At 38.2% G+C, this 16,992-nt stretch overlaps 1 protein-coding gene across 12 annotated transcripts in view; it reads left to right on the top strand.

The window, feature by feature from the left end:
* The window catches only part of CADPS2 (calcium dependent secretion activator 2), a 613,932-nt gene that overhangs the window by 563,646 nt on the left and 33,294 nt on the right, over positions 1–16,992 (top strand). For all 12 annotated transcript variants that reach the window (XR_011648842.1, XM_058297292.2, XM_058297289.2 and 9 more), the window contains 2 exons: positions 7,443–7,526; positions 7,629–7,661. Coding sequence is in view for 11 of the 12 variants with exons in the window: in XM_058297292.2 (XP_058153275.1) it covers positions 7,443–7,526; positions 7,629–7,661 (117 nt within the window). In the remaining variant the exon portion in view is untranslated. Of the gene's footprint in view, positions 1–7,442; positions 7,527–7,628; positions 7,662–16,992 lie in introns of those variants that run through there.

Here is a 16,992-nt window from a genome sequence, read left to right as displayed (position 1 = left end):
CAGTACCTGCACAGTCTAATTACTCTTGTCTCTCTGATGCACTCACCCAGAGCTCTGGCTCTTCCAGAATTATAGTGGATTCATTCTTCTGTGCCTTTTCACAAGTCTGCCCCTGCCTGGAGAGCCCCTTCGTCCATTCCTCTCATCATTCACCTGGAAAACGCTCCTTATCCTCTCCTTCAGCTCTCTCTGTGCCCAGTGCCTTGTGTGTGCATCTCCCCTGACTTTACCATGTAGTTACATGTCTGCCTCCCCTCCTACATCCTGACCCTCTCAAGGAGAGGAATCTTACTGTTTTTACCCCTTGTACTTAACACAAGTCTTGTCATATAACAAATACTTGGCAAGTGCTCAATGAGTGGTATTAAGAAAAGAAGAAAGCACATCTGGAAAATGTTAAAGGAATTTGCTCTGGCTGCAGTACTCTGGTTCTGTAATAACCATAACTTGGAACACGGAATAAAATACTTTGCACAAGATTATATTTTACCACTTGGTCCCTCATGATAAAGGACAATAATCATTTTAAGAAAGGACTGAAATTCATGGCTGTAAGGCATTGTAGAGTTGTAGAATACAGCTGTGTTGCTGGGAACTGCTGAGTAAAATCGACAAGGTCCCTGCCTGCAGGGGGCCTCTTGACTACTGGGAGAGTTATTCTGACAAATGTAAAATTACCCTCTAACAAATGCGCTGTGTAGGAGAGCCTAGAAGAGAGTGGTTAGTCTAGACTGGGAGAGTGGAAAGGCTTTCCCGAGCAATTAATTTGAGCTGAGTTCCAAAGGATGGAAGAGTAAACTATGAGAAAAGAACAATTAGGTAGGAGAAACTGAAAGATTTGGTGCAAAATGAGGCTGCAGCTGTGGGTAGAGGCTTGTAGGCCACATTAGGAAAATTAAAGTCTTCATTCTGAGAGTAATGGGAAGTCTCTGAAGGTCTAGGAGTTGTGAAGTAGGGGCTGCGAATGAATCCAGTCTATAGCAAGCTGATTGGAGGGATGACCAAAGTTGAGCCAGGGACACAATGAGTTAAGAGGTTGTTACATTGGTCTCTGGAGAGTTCATGCTATTTTGGTAGACTAATTCAAAGACACTTAAAATGTACAGTGAACAGCGGTTAGTAATGGGGAGGGAAGGAAACTATTAAGGATTACTTCTATATCTATGGCTTGAGGCACGGGGTGGATATTAGTGCCATTCACTGATGTAGGGAATGCTGGAACAGGAACAGATTTGGAGGAAATGATCACGATGTTAGTATTGGACATGTTGAGTTTGAGACATCCAAGGGAGGAAATGTTAAGGAGGCATTCTTGATATCTGGGTCTAGGATTCTAAGGAGAGGTGGGCTTGAAATAGTCATCTGATTAAAAGTCTTCAGCAATTAAAATGATTCTGTTTCAGTGGCTGCTATGAGGCAAATGTCTGTAATTAGAATCCCTATGGAAGAAATGGAAAGCAATCTTAAAGGAAGGAAAAACAAGCATGCTTTAGGCAGAAATGGTCTTAGTTCCTTTCTCCTGAGGAAAAAAAAAATTGATAGGAGGAACATTAAGTCTTGCCAGGGGAGAGTACAAGTCAGATCTCTAGCCACTTTATATTAAACTGTGGATGTTCAGAGCTGGGCTCTGGTTCCAGTCTTCCTGTTAATAGCTAGGTCCCCTTGCACACCTTGGTTTCCGCATCAAAAAAAGTGGGGGTGTTAGATGAAAAACTATCTACAGCCTTTTCCCATCTAAAACTAAAATCCCATGTGTATTTCTGTATGGAGCCTGCTGGGGGCCTGCATCTTTTGTCCCCAGGTTCTACAGTCCCATAGCACACAGAATGCTAGAGCTAGAAGAGGGCCCTGAGGTCATCTAACAAGGAATATTTTGAGAATTTCTTAAAATACATCCCAAAATAAAAAACCAATCAAAGAAAAGCTGCTCTGATTGAGTAGGATTTGGAGACTTAAAGCCTTGCCTGCATGGTCTCATCTGCCAAACCAAGCCTAATAACCATGGAACCCCCAGGCCTCTTATTCAGAGGCCCAAGGTCACATGGTAGACGGCAGCAGAACCAGGATTTGAACCCTGTGACTCCTGAATTTGTGATCTTTCCACTAAACTACACAGAACTCAGCAAGATCAGAGAGGAAGAGAGCGGTAGCTTCAACCCTGATTCTTCCCATGTCCCATTTGTATCCAGGTTTTACTGACCAGACTTGCATCCTGCCCTTGAGAGTTGTTTCATGCTTGCACACACACCATAGGACCAGTTTGGGCAGATAGTCAAGTAGAGCATCTGGTAAGTCAGGAAGATGAGAGTGAAATTCATTGTATGTAGTGGCGAGTATGCAGAAGGAAAACTAGGCAGGCTGAGAGTAAGAATTGGTCAAGGGAAATGGTCAACAAAGCAAAGAATGAGAAAAATGACAACTCTCATAATGACCACTTTTGTAATAGGGGCTCAGTTTCAAGGTCATGGCAATAATAATCAACTGCCTAGGTCCTCAATTATTACAAAAGAGATTTCAGAAGAATAGAAACTTTCTCTCTGGTATATGCACACACATTCATTCTGATATCCTGAAATATTTTCCCCTGAATTTCTCTTAAGAATAAGATGGACACAGGACAAATCCTACACGTATCTGGCTGCTAAGATGATGTCATCAAAATATCTCCCCAGTCAGCTAGTGAAATTAATCTGATTGTGAATTTACTTGTTTAGATCAAGACTATGTTCTCAAAAGAAATAACACACACTATCAGAAATACAAAATAAGATAGGTCAGTTTATTTGTGGGAGTAAGGGAAAAGGTTTAGTGAGATAAGACAGCATGGAGAATTCCCCCAATATCTGGGCTAGGTTTGCCCAGAAGTTGTCTCAGATGCCTTGGGAAACAAGATATGGTATGAATAAATATGTACTGTCAAATACTACCCATCCTTAATATAGATGTAAACAATCTGGAAGGGCCTTTTAGAAGTCATTTGGAACAAAACTTCAAAGAAGACCTGGATTCATAGTTGGGAAAAGAGGGTAGAAGACAAGACAATTGCATTGCATTGTTATACTAACGTTAGATTCAGGGAAGGAAATCTATTTTCTTCCCGTCCATGACATTCTAGTTTCATGTGAATTTTTATTTTATTTTAGTATATTTTTTGTTTTTTGTTATTTTCCATGTGGATTTTTAGCAATACTAGTTAGTCCTGATCTTACCAAACAAAAATAAAATATCTGCTAATAAATATCCTCCCTCTAACTTCTAAAAAACACCTACTTTTTCAGTGGATGTTGAAAAAAAACAAAAACAAAACAGGTCCCTAACCACATTTTCGAATCAGTGACTATCTTTCCCTGTGGAAGTTTTTATAATCTACAATATAAATGATGCAAATATCTCTTGTTTACTTCATGAAATGTCACAGCCAAAAAGTAAGAAGTGTGTGTTTTGGATCCATCAGTCAATAGTTGAAATCCTCTCCACAACTTCTTAGGATTTATGCTTCTACTTCCCATACGTATAGGAAAATTAATCTTATATCCTGTTAAAATTCAAGAGGAAATTTAAGCCCAACATGCCTTATGGCATCACTTCATATTTCAGTTTACAAGTCATTTCAAAGTGCCTTCATCTTTAATTTCCTTGAGAGTATGCATCATGAGGTAAAGTCGGTAATTACCCAGACAGACATTAGGTGTTAAATATTATTCAAACAAACCCAGTAAATGGCATCCACAATAAAGACCAGGAAAACAAAGAAATTACAGTGTTTCATTTCAACTTGACACCCTCAGGAGAACAGGGAGCCCAAGGCAAACCCGTAAGTATTTATGTACTCCCAGAGCTGTTCAGAGAAAGTTCACAGGAAGCAGTTAAAGACACAGCAACTAAACCTAGCGTTTAACTGGATTTCTTTGGAATCTTGCTGTTTTGTGCAATTACAAACCAAATGGAAAATATGTTATTATTAGTCAATCTTGAAGTTAATTGAGATTGGTTTCTAATGTAGCTCTTCTACCACATGTGCTTCAACAAAAATCTTAAAACTTTCCTGTAGGAACCGTATGGCTCAGCAGGTTGATCCCAGAGGTACTAGTGCTGTTCACTGTAAGCAGATAGAGTCCCTGCTGTATTGTGCCACCCCGGGGACCATTTGGGTTAGGGAGGAACACAAGTAGAGGCTCTCCACTCTCGTTAAATGGAGGCACAGAGGGCTGTGACATGGTTGCAGTAAGCCACAGGCCCACACGTAGGACTTACTTTATGTAACCAGACACTGGTTCATAATTTCAAGAGAAGATGAGACTGCCAGATACCATGGTGGGGAAACTTCTGACTTAAACTTATTGGCCAGTAGGCTTCCCAAAGTATCATTTTACCACTCCATTTCTGCTGTCCTGTGGCTCAGCTAATGTGCCACCTCATAAATGAAATTTACCCAGCTTTATGGGTTAGATTGTATCCCCAAACAAGATGTTAAAGTCCTAACCTCCAGTACCCATGTATGTGACCTTATTTAGAAATAGGGTATTTGCAGATGTGCTCAAGTTAAGATGAGGTCACATTGAGGTAGGGGAAACCCTAATCCAGTATGACTGATATCCTTGTAAGAAGAGCAGGAGACTAAAGGAGAGAAGGGCCATGGGAAGATAGAGGCAGAGACTGGAGTTACGCAGCTACAAGCCATGGCATGCCAAGGATTGCCGGCCACCCCCAGAGCGGGGAAGAAGCAACGGAAGACTCTCCTAGAGGAAACTTCAGAGAGACATGGTTATGCCAACACCTTGATTTTAGACTTCTAGCCCCCATAACTGTTAGAGAATAAATCTGTGTTTTAAGCCCCTGTTTTGTAGTACTGTAGTACTAGGAAACTCCTCCAGCCAGAGTTGTTCATTTCCGCTTCCAGTTTCAGATACACCGTCTATGCTCGTACTTAACGCTTTCTACCTTGTTTCCTGGTCATTGTATATATATCTGTATCTCTCACTAGTTTGTATGTTCCTTGAAGGAAGGGTCTATAAAAGACTCCATTATTTCTGTATTTCCCATATAGGCCCCTGATAATAAAAACTGTTTAAATACCTTTATTGAGCACTTATTTTATGCTTGACACATTACATGTATCATCCCATTTAATCCTGCAACTCTATCCTGTAGTGGAGAAGAGCAGGAGGTCTGGAGCTAGACCACCTGTGTTCAAATCCTTCCTCCTCTGCCATCAGCCAAATGACCTTGAAAAGGCAGGATTTCAATAGAATCCTGAACTCTATTCTCCCTCAGTAAATATAACAATTAAAATAGATCCCTGTATTAAAGTCCAAGTACATTGTTATTTCTTAGCACTAAACAACCCTAAGGTGGCCTCCCATTAACTTCTGATTTAAGGTAGTTAGGTTTTTAGGCTTATATAATAGACAGTGGTTTAGCTAATCATACCAATCATATTACTTCTTTACATTTCTTTAGTATTGCCATTTTCAGAGGGCTGTCACATAAATCATCTCCACTGACCGTCACACTATCCTTGTAAGATGGGAAAGACAGCTGTTCTGTTCCCCTCTTTACTGAAACTAGAGAAGACCCTTGTCTCGCAGCTGGGAAGTATTAAATAGCAGCGCCATGACTTGCACGCAGGTCTTCTAAGTCCATCCACAGGCTTCGCGCCCCAGCCCTGCCTTGGCCTTCAGCAGCACTCCTCTGGGTACGCGTATACTCACGAGAAGGGACCACGAACCAGGTGCCTTGCCAGAGCCTTCAATGGTTGAGGCTGTCTGGTAACCATAGAGATTGTCGCTCTCCTCATAGCAAATGAGATCACCCAGCACACACTTGCTCTCAAGATTTGAGTTACAAGAGAGGAGGTATTTTCCACAGAGGGCCATTAAGTTTGGAATTCCCTTCCCCTGGTCTGACACTGCCCTGGGGTATTGGTCTTCTGGGTTTTGGCAAACCACATCAAGTTAAAGTCAGCCAGCTGTGATTGCTAACAAATCCTACTGGGCAGGAAGAGAGTGTTCAATTGACTTTTAGGTGTGAGCAGTTTGTAATTTTGTGTGGGTTTTGTTTTTGTTTTTGTTTTTGTTTTTGTTTTTTTGCTGTTTGTATCCCTTAGGATAGCTACACAGCCATACATAATCCCCATTCTTTAAAAATAAAATTTCAGTCAGCAGTCAGCATGATTTTGTTTCTGTGTTCTTACATCATGTCGCAAATGATGTGATGGAGAAACCTATAGGGAAGTTTTTGTTTCTTTTGCATAAACTATTTTGCAGTAATTGATCAACCATAGAGAAAAGATTATCTCCTGTGCACTTGCAGTGAGTTTTCCAGTCACCAGAGACCAATAAACTGTGTCCCTAGAACTATTATCACTTTGTTGAAGAAGCTGCTATGTGAACAAAAACCAGCCTACGTTAATTTCCCTTTTCGTATTTAAAAAACCTGTCAGTATTTTCCCTTTGGGAGTGTACAATTTGTCAATAGTGCATATTATTTTAGTTCTAAAGAGGAAAGTTGTAGGGCAGTATGTCTCTATTAACATCTCTTGTTCATTTAGCCTCATGCCAGACCTCAGTTTGTTTGGACCCAATAAAATGCTCCATATTTTTGTATTATAATGAACCTGTCTTTTGTTTCATAGAAATACAGACTTTTAGAGATGAGAAACACTTTTGAGACTAATTTAGAGTCCCCTTGCTTTTCCTCCACCCCACTCCCCCTCCCTGACTCATTTAACTGCTGATAGAACCGACGCCTGAGAGGTGCAGTGGTCTGTCTGAGCCCACACAATAGTCATAGGCAGAATCAGGATATATAATCCCAGTTTGGTGCCTCTTTCTGTTGTACCACTGCAGAGAGTGTATCTGTTTTAGCTCTCCTCTACTTTGTGAGCTGAAAGCAGACATGACTCTTCCACCCTTGTATGTCCCCATTAGAACTGCTTGGTAAATCCTTGTTAACAAATGTGGGACTTGGTTTCAATGTTCTAAGAACTCTGAATCTTACACCTCCCTTTCATTATCTGTTCGTTTTAATGCACACATAGAAAAAAATTTGGGACAATCGACAATCAACATATGATATATGAAAAGTGAATTTTGATGATTATTTCTATACATCTATATTAAAGTTGCGAATTATTTTAAGGGTTAGTCTCTTGAACTGAAAGCTCTTTATTAATGACTTAAATTATCTCACATGTATAGTGAATAGACTTCTATTACATGTTATTTTTTATTGTATTGTACATCACTTAAAGGCAGTAAGAAGGAACCTTAGAGTTCATCTTAAAAATGAAATAGTAGTCATTACAAGGGAGTACCTCTGATGTCCAATTATTCCTTGTGAATTTTTGTGCCATGGGAGAAGTTGGTTCAGGGATTGTTTGCCCAGTGATTAGTTTGTATGCAAAGTAATATTCTAAATTCTCACTATAAACCATGTTATAGTTTATTTCAGTGTTGGAAGGGGTGCTGTCTAAGCTGTCAAGATATGATGAAGGCACTTTCTTTTCATCCATTCTGTCATTCACTGTAAGTGTTTGAATGAATTCTCGTTATATTTTAACTGTTGTCTTAGTATTTATGTTACAGTTAAAATAATTCTCATAATTATCTCTTTCTTTCCCACTTAAGGTGAAAGCAGCTGCTAAATATGTTGATGTTCCAGTAAGTATTTTTATCTGCTTCTTAAAACCATATATAATTCAGATTTTAATATTTACACTTCAACACAAGTTTATTTCAAATCTTTACACCAGTACCATTCCCTTAGGGAGAAGTTTATTTTCCTTCAGCAAGCACTAACCCTCATAACAAGGCTTGGAAAGATTAATTCAGTGTACTTTTTCTGTTGTGACTTGGAAACTTTCCTTCATGGAAGTCAGTTTATCATGAGAACATGTCCCTTCAGTTGCAGAGGGTAGTTATAGTACCCTACGACAGGGTAGAAAACGCCCCATACGATTTAAAGAAAAATACTCTTCCTCTTTTCTCTGTATATGAAAGCTGTAGCAGGTTTCTTACAGGTGTTAAAATAACAATGAAGATTTGCAAGTTAAATCAAAGAACTAATTTTCTAAATGCAAAAAATGTTATAAATCAATGCTCTTCACTTATTTCACCATTTGGTTTTTCACAGAATTCTTGAAAAACAATTCATAACCTGTATATTTGTTCAAAAATTAAGAAACCATGAAAGGAAAGTATGAAACTTCTTTAGCTACAATTTTTGAAATTCACATGATAAATATAATGAGTGAGTTTATGCAGCATTTTTTAGCTAATCATATTAGCAAATTAGTTTTTGCCTTAAATTCTATAACATATATTCCCAAGATCTAAGTAAGGTGTTCTGTTTAATCATATGTTCTGGCATATGTATCAACTTTCAAAGAATTAGAGCACAGTGAAAAATTAAAATTCAAAACCAAATGGAATATTACTCATCATATCTTTGGTTAAGACTGTACTGGAGGATTGTTAACAGCTCCTCATCACCATTTTGAATATTAGCTACTTAAGTACTGACAAGCTTTTTGTATCAGTTAGAGATGGCTTTTCTCTTTAAATTGCATAACCACATTCTGTGCTATGGACTAGATAGCCCTCAAATTTACTGTCACTGCAGTTATGAATATTTTCTACTACAATTTTGTCTTTATTTCAAATTACAAATGGGCTGGGACATCATAACTATTCCTCTTCTTAGGACTTTTAAGGTTTTTAGTTTGACCCTGTACTAGATCTGAGACCCATAGAATTTCAAAGTTGAAAGAGCCAGCATGGTCAATTCACTCTCATTCTCATCGCAGAAACCTCTCCCTCATAATCCGCACAAAGATTCATTCAGGCTCTGTTTAACTTTTTCAGGCATTTCAGGCATTGCAGGCTCACTCTATAAAGAAACCTCCTCTTAAGTATAATGAGTTGAAAATCTGTACCTCTCTGAATTCTACCATTAATCCTGGTTCTAATTTCTCTTCTCCATGATAGCCCATTGAATATTTGATAATTATCATGCCTCCTCTACTCAGCGGTTTGGTGGCTACTCACAGGGAAGTATTGTCTGAGGAATTCCTTTTTTTCTAGCTTAAGTATGTTTCATTTCTTCACCAAGTCACTAATTAAATGTTTTAACACATCCTAAGTGCTGGACAGAGCATACATGATGAAAACGTACAATTTCTGCCCTCAAGCTATCCACACTCTGGGGATGAAAGAGGTAAAAAGGTATCATGATGAAAACTGTCGTAAAGATATGAACAAAGTGAAATGGGAACATAAGAGAAAATGCTGCCAGTCATAACTAGACACTTCATCATTTCCAGTCACTCTCCTGAGTGAATTCCAGCTGACCAGTGTCATGGATAAATCAAGATGCCCCCCCCGCCCCAAGTAGAGTGTGCTATCCCATAGACGTGGTTTGGCCATAGCAGATGGCTAAGGGACATCCTCCCTGGGATCTAGACATTACACTTCTAATTTTGATGCCTGCAAATATTAGCTTCAAAACCTATTGGGTGTTTTGGGGTGTTTTTTTGTTTTGTTTTGTTTTGTTTTGTTTTTGGTGCTGTTGGCTTTATTGTTTTTTATAATCTAACTCTGGCAAATATGCCTCTCTGAAGCAATCTTTCAGGAGAATCTCATGAAAAAAAAAAGCACTGGCTTACATTTAATAAAAATGAACTCAAAACAGATCATAGAGCTACTGACAATGTAAAACTGTACAATTTCTTGAAGAAAACATGAAGGAAGACCCATATGACCTTAGGTTTGGTGATGAGTTTTTTGTGAGAACTCCAAAAGCATGGTCCATTAAAGAGAAAATCGATAGCTTGGACTTCATTAAAATTAGGCTTCTGTTCTGCAAAAGACATTGTTAAAAGAGTGAAAAGACAAACCATAGACTGGAGGAAAATATCTGCAAAACACATATCTGATAAAGGACTTTTTTAATCCAAAATATACAAAGAACTCTTAAGACTCAACAGCAAGAAAGCAAACACTCAATTTAAAAATGGGCAAAAAAATCTAAACAGGTATCTCACCAAAGAAAGAGATAAAGATAATAAGTATATGAAAAGATGCCCAACATCATTTGTAATTGGGAAAATGCAAATTAAAACAGCAAGATATCACCACACACCTTTTAGAATGGCTAAAACAAACAAAAACCTTCAATAGCAAAATGCTGACAAGGATGTGGGGCAATGGGAACTCTCATTCCTTGCAGGTGCAAAATGGTACAGCCACTTTGGAAGACAATTTGACAACTTCTTACAAAACTGAACATAGTTTTATCATACAACTCAGCAGTCATGCTCCAAGATATTTATCTAACTGATTTGAAAACTTAGGCTCACACCAACACTAACATGCAAATATTTATAGCAGTTTTATTCATAATCGCCAAAAACTAGAAGGCTGTGTTTCAGTAGGTGAAAGAATGAACAAACATTAGAGTAACCATACAATAGAGTATTATTCAGAAAACAAAGCTATCAAGTCAGACTAAAATATGGATGAATATTAAATGTAAATTGCTAAATGAAAAAAGCCAGTCTGAAAAGCTACATACTGTATGATTCCATTTATATCACATTCTGGTAAAGGTGAAACTATAGGGATGGTAAGCAGATAAGTGGTTGCCAGGAGTTTAAGGTCAGGGAAGGTTGAACAGGTGAAGCACAGGGGAGCATGAAACTGTAATTACAGATACATGACACCAAAAACCCATAGAACTTTACATCACAAGGAGTGAACCTTAATGTATTCAAAATTTTTAAAATCAATCATAGGGTCATGGGGCCCACATATGAAATGGAGACTGTGAGAAAAGAATCTGTGTTACAGATGTATGAAGTAACTTCACTGAATGGGGGGTGGTGCTCATCTAAGTAACTCCGGAAGTGGAAACTGAACTATAAATAATCACTGTATCCTAGTGTATAAATGTTTTTTTCCCACAGATTAGGAATGTGTACTAGAATTGAACAATGAAGTAAATGGGTGGCAGTTGGTGGGAACCAGGTTTCTCTTGTTGGATTGGGAGATGAAAGATAAACAAGGGGAGAAGGCTAGGTTAATGAATTAGAGCTGGACATATCCATGTGAACTCACTGTTAGCTAAATATAGATAGAGATAATGATATATAGAAATATTTATATATATATGTATATACTCAGGTTAGTCTGCACACATATCTCCTTGTTCTTGTAGTGGAGAAAGCCTATAAGCATTGACACCTCAGTAGCGACAAGCAACCCTACCACACAGATCTTAGTTTCTGATCTTCAATAAAATGAACCAGGTCTCTTGGAGAAATGGTTGTTTCTGGGACTGGGGCAGAAAATATACAAGATGAGCCTAGAGCCTCTTACAGTGACAGAAAGGAAGTGCTCAGAAAACCTACAATGAAGAGGAGAGGGAAAGTCAAGCAGACATAGGAGACCACTGAAAGCTCTCAGAGGTCAAAGCAGGAACAATTAAAGTAGTAGTAGATCATGACGCAAAGTCTACAATAAATATTTATTGTATAAATAATTGAATACATAAATAAATGGGGGAGAAGAGACAAATCTCCCATGGGAAAGTATTCCAATAAATTTATGTAGCTAATTCACCCTCAAGGAGGGGAAGCATAACTCCCCTCTCCTTAAGGTGGGTTGCACATAGTGATCTCCTTCCAAAGAGTACAGTATGAAAAGGGGGTAAGAGTAGCTTTACAGTAGAGACTTCAGTCAAATACTACCTCAGCCAGTTCATCAGTCAACATCAACAGTGATAAGGCATTTTGATAGTATGTACCCTTGATAGGATGTGATGAAATGGCACTTTACTTCTGTAGTCTTCCTCCAGAAAACTCGTATCTTCAGTCTAATCACGACAAAAAATGTCAGACACATCCTAATAGATGGGCAAAATATCTGACCGGTACTCCTAAAAAATTGTCTATGTCATCATAAACAAGGAAAACCTGAGAAACTGTCATAGCCAATAGGACCCTAAGGAGTTATAACAACTAAATGCAGTGTATCCTAGGACAGAAGAAATACACTAGGTAAAAATTGAGAAAATCTGAATAAAGCATGGACTTCAGTTAATAATAATGTATTATATTATTGATTCATTAATTGTGACAAATGTTCCATACCAATGTAAGACATTAATAATAAGGGAAACTGACAATTCTTGAACTATTTTAAAATAAAACATTTGCTTTAAAAATGATTGAGAAAACACTGGCCCAGGACTTAATAATGCTTTAGCTTTAATTCTATTTATGCCACTGAATGAATTTGGGCATCACTTCATTTAAGTGGACTTGGTTTAAATTGTGGGAAGAGGTTTTATAAACTGTGTTAAGTTCTTCTAATTGTAACGTTCTATTATTCTGTTATTTCTTAATGTCTGCCTGGTTCTGTCCAAGAGACAGCAAAAGCCAAAAATGTCACCCAAAGATGAAGAGAAGATGAAGAGCTAGAAAATTCTGTGGAGAAAGGATTAATACCTTCTATTAATACTCCCACTCCTTGGAATATATATAAGCCAAAAAAAGGAAACAATTTCTATGAAGTGAAGCATTAAAAAATAAAATTGTCTAAGAATAAAATGACATTCCTAAGGCAGAAGAGAAGAAGGAATTCATATTCATAGAACATACTAGATTATTAGACATTCCTTATAATTATAGCACAGTTGAAGATGTTTAAAAGTCAGAAATAGAAAATTACTCTTATCAAGCCATTTAAAATATAGGGCATTGTGAATATAGTCTTCTGTGCCTTTGTAATATGTAACTTCCATGATGCTTCTTTATAACAGAAAAATATCAACATATTTCTGAACAGAAATGAATTCTAGTGTCTCATCCATCTCAGCAAAGAAGTTTATAGGATACTCCATGATATCTTTCTGATAAAGGTCATGAAATTTGACCTTCTGGATGGTTTGTTCATTTGTTCTTGGTTAAACAGCCCTATCATTGAGAGCTCCTTTGGAGTTAGCACAGTTCATGGCCGCATTATATAACCTTGGAAAGGTCATGTTAGCAAAGACCTTAGACATATTTGAAAAGCAAGGCCCAGGTGGTCAGTCTGTCCTATTCAACAGTAACTTAAAAGAAAGTAATTCAGACCTTAGAGGGTAGCTAGGTGCAGCACGAGGATGAAAATGTTCACATTAGCTTTATATACAGAAACACCAGACCGAACACACAAAACAATTTAGTAGGGTTAAAGTATTATATATTAAAGCTAACAACAACAACAACAGAAAACTATTGCCTACCTATATGATAGGTAAGATATAACTTATTAGCAAAGTATGTTAAAAAGTTGTGTGAAAAATCATGATTATGTGGGTAGCTGTAAAAAAATGTAAGTAAAAATAAGGCAGTATAGACTTGTGGAGGCATAACTGAGGCGTTTCAAACCCAAGCTCTGGAGCCAGAATGCCTGTGTTTGAACCCCCACTCCATGACCTCATTGAATGTCTGTGTGACCTTGGGCATCAGCTTTTGTTCAGCTACAAAATGAAGATTTAATTAGACCTCGTTATTTGTACCCACTCTCTTTTTTTCTTTATCAGTCTAGCAAAAGGTTTATCAAGTGGAGGTCAGTCTCCTATAAAACAAAGAGGACAACTGAACACCTATAACCAGGGGAACTCCAAAACAACTAACAAATAAAAGCTCAGGATAAGAAGGAGGCCCAGAAAGACAGGGAAACTCTACACACTGCATTTGCCTTGGGGAGGCCTTTTTGATAAGAGGATGATGCTCAAGAAAATCCTGTCTTATCACCAGCTGTTTACAAAACCAAGAAACTAAACCCGAAGTGAGCAGAAGGAAAGAAATAACAAAGATTAGAGTGGTAATAAATGAAATAGAAGGAAAAAAATACAACAAAACAGTAGAATCAATAAAACCCTCATACCAAAGCCACATAAAGATAATGCAAGAAAATAAAACTACAGGCCAATGTCTCTTATGAATATAGATGCAAAAATCCTCAACAAAACACTAGCAAACCTAATCCAACAGCATATTAAAAGAATTACGCTCCATGGTAAATTAGGATTTATCACTGGATTTCAAGGTTGGTGTTACAGTTTGAAACTTTTTGTGGATCCCATAAAAGGTTATATTCTTGAAGCTAAGCCTTTGATTGGATTAGATTTGGGTGAGACCTTTGATTGGATTACTTTGGTGAGGCATGGCCCAGGGTGGGTCTTCATCCTCTTGTTTGAGCTCTTTATTAACAGGAGGACTGAATGCAGAGACACAAAAAGAAAAAGCCACAACAACAGAGAGAAGGAACCCAGGAACTCAGAGAGGAACCCAGGAGAGAGGAAACCACAAACAGAGCAGCCAGAAGATAAAGCTCAAGACCCAGGAGAGAAACACATGCCTCCATATTCCTTGCTAGGTGGGAGGAGTCCAGGACCACCAACAGCCAGCCTTCAGTAAGGCAGTATCACTGATCATGCCTTGAGTTGGACATTTTCACAGCCTCAGAACTCTAAGTGTTTAACCTAATAAATTCCCATTATAAAAGCCAACCATTTCTGTTATATTGCTGCCAGCAGCATTTAGCAGAGTAAAACTGTTGGTTCAAAGTAAGAAAATCAATTAACGTAATACATCATATTAACAGAATGAAGGAGGAAAAGTACATGATTATCACAATTGTTGCAGAAAAGGCATTTGACAAATCACAGCACTCTTCCTTGATAAAAACACTTAAAACACTAAGAATGGAGAGAAACTTCCTCAATATGATAAGGGCATAAATGAAAAACCCATCAGCTAATATCTTACTTAATGGTGAAAGACTGAATGCTTTCTCTCTAACTAAGATCAGGAACAAGACAAGGATGCCTGTTGCCACCACCATTATTCAACATTGTGCTGGAAGTTCTTGCCAGAGCTATTAGACAAGAAAAAGAAAGAAAAGGCATCCAAATTGGAAATGAAGAAGTAAAACTTTACCTATTTGCAGATGATATCCTATATAAATAACATCCTGAAAATTCCATAACAAACCTCCTAGAGCTAATAAATGAATTCAGCAAAGTAGCAAAGTATAAGATCAACACCCAATAATCAGTAGTGTTTCTATATACAAGCAATGAACAATTGGAAGAAGAACTCAAGAAAAAATTCTATTCACAATAACAACTAAAAAATGTTTAGGAATAAATCTAATCAAGGTTATAAAGGATTGTACACAGAAACTACAGAACACTGCTAAAGAAATTAAAGAAGACCTTAATAAATGGAAGGACTTTCCGTGTTCATGGATTGGAAAACTAAATATTATTGAGATGTCAGTACTACCCAGGACAATGTATAGATTCAATGCAATCCCAATCAAAATTCCAACAGCTGGGTGGCGGACTTGGCCCAGTGGTTAGGGCATCTGTCTACCACATGGGAGGTCCGCAGTTCAAACCCTGGGCCTCCTTGACCCGTGTGGAGCTGGCCCATGCGCAGTGCTGATGCGCGCAAGGAGTGCCATGCCACGAAGGGGTGTCCCCCACGTAGGGGTGCCCCACACACAAGGAGTGCACCCCATAAGGAGAGCCGCCCAGCATGAAAGAAAGTGCAGCCTGCCCAGGAATGGTGCCACACACACGGAGAGCTGACACAACAAGATGATGCAACCAAAAAAGAAACACAGATTCCCGTGCCGCTGACAACAACAGAAGTGGACAAAGACAAAGCAGCAAATAGACACAGAGAACAGACAACAGGGGTGGGGGGGGGGGGAAGGGGAGAGAAATAAATAAATAAATTTTTTTTAAAAAATTCCAACAACCTTCCTTGCAGATATGGAAAAGCCAATTATCAAATTTATATGGAAGGGTAATGAGCCCAAATATCTAAAGTCTCTTGAAGAATGAAGTCAGAGGACTCATACTTCCCAATCTTAAAACTTATTGCAAAGGCACCATAATCAAAACAGCATGCGGGAAGCAGATGTGGCTCAAGTAATTGAGCTCCCACGTACCACATGGGAGGTCCCTGGTTCAGTTCCCAGCGCCTCCTAAAGAAGACAGGTAATTGGCAGGCACAGCAAGCTGTCACAACAAGCTGACACAACAAGAGACACAAGAAGAAAAACGTAATAAGAGACTCAACAAAGCAGGGAGCAGGGGTCCCCTGTACCTCCTAAAGAATACAAGCAAGACAGCGAGCTGACATGACAGGTAGGCACAACAAGATTACTCAACAAGAGACACAAGAAGAAAATAAAAACATAATGAGAGACACAACAAAGCAGGCAATGGAGGTGGCTTAAATGATTAGGCACTTCCCTCCCACATCTGAGGTCCTGGGTTCAAGAAACAAGGAAGACAGATAGACATAGCAAGTACAAACAATGAGGGGGTGGGGGGAAATAAATAAATATTTTTTTAAAAAGCAAAACAGCATGGTACTGGCACAAGAATAGACATATAGACACAAGATAATAGTATTGAGAGCTCTGAAATCAACCCTCACATTTATTTCCAACTGCTTTTTGACAAGGGGCAAAGTCCACTCAACTGGCTCAATTGGGTATTGGGAAAACTACATCTCCATTTGTTAAAAAAAAAAATAGATCTAGGACTATCAAGCAACTAGAAGAAAATGTAGAGAAGCATCTTCAGGACCTTGTGTTAGGCAATGGTTTCTTAGACTTTACAAAACACAAGCAACAATGTGGGAGGAGTGGGATGGAGTGGGGTGTGGGGTATATGGGAAACTTTTCTATTTTTTAATGTAACATTTCTGTGATCTATGTATCCTTAAACAAAAAGAATTAAATTTTTAAAATTCAAATAAAAAGTTTAAAAAACACAAGCAATGAAAGAAAAAATAAATGGCACTGCCTCAAAATTTAAAACTTTTGTTCTTCAAATGACTTTTTCATGAACGTAAAACAACCTCCGCAGTGGGAGAAAATATTTGGAAACCACAAATCCAATAAGGATTACTATCCAGAATACATA

Source organism: Dasypus novemcinctus, chromosome 5, assembly GCF_030445035.2.
Source record: "Dasypus novemcinctus isolate mDasNov1 chromosome 5, mDasNov1.1.hap2, whole genome shotgun sequence".
In the NCBI taxonomy this organism is placed as follows: domain Eukaryota; kingdom Metazoa; phylum Chordata; class Mammalia; order Cingulata; family Dasypodidae; genus Dasypus; species Dasypus novemcinctus.
Note: the sequence above shows the minus strand (reverse complement) of the source record. Positions and strands in the feature narration are given on the sequence as shown.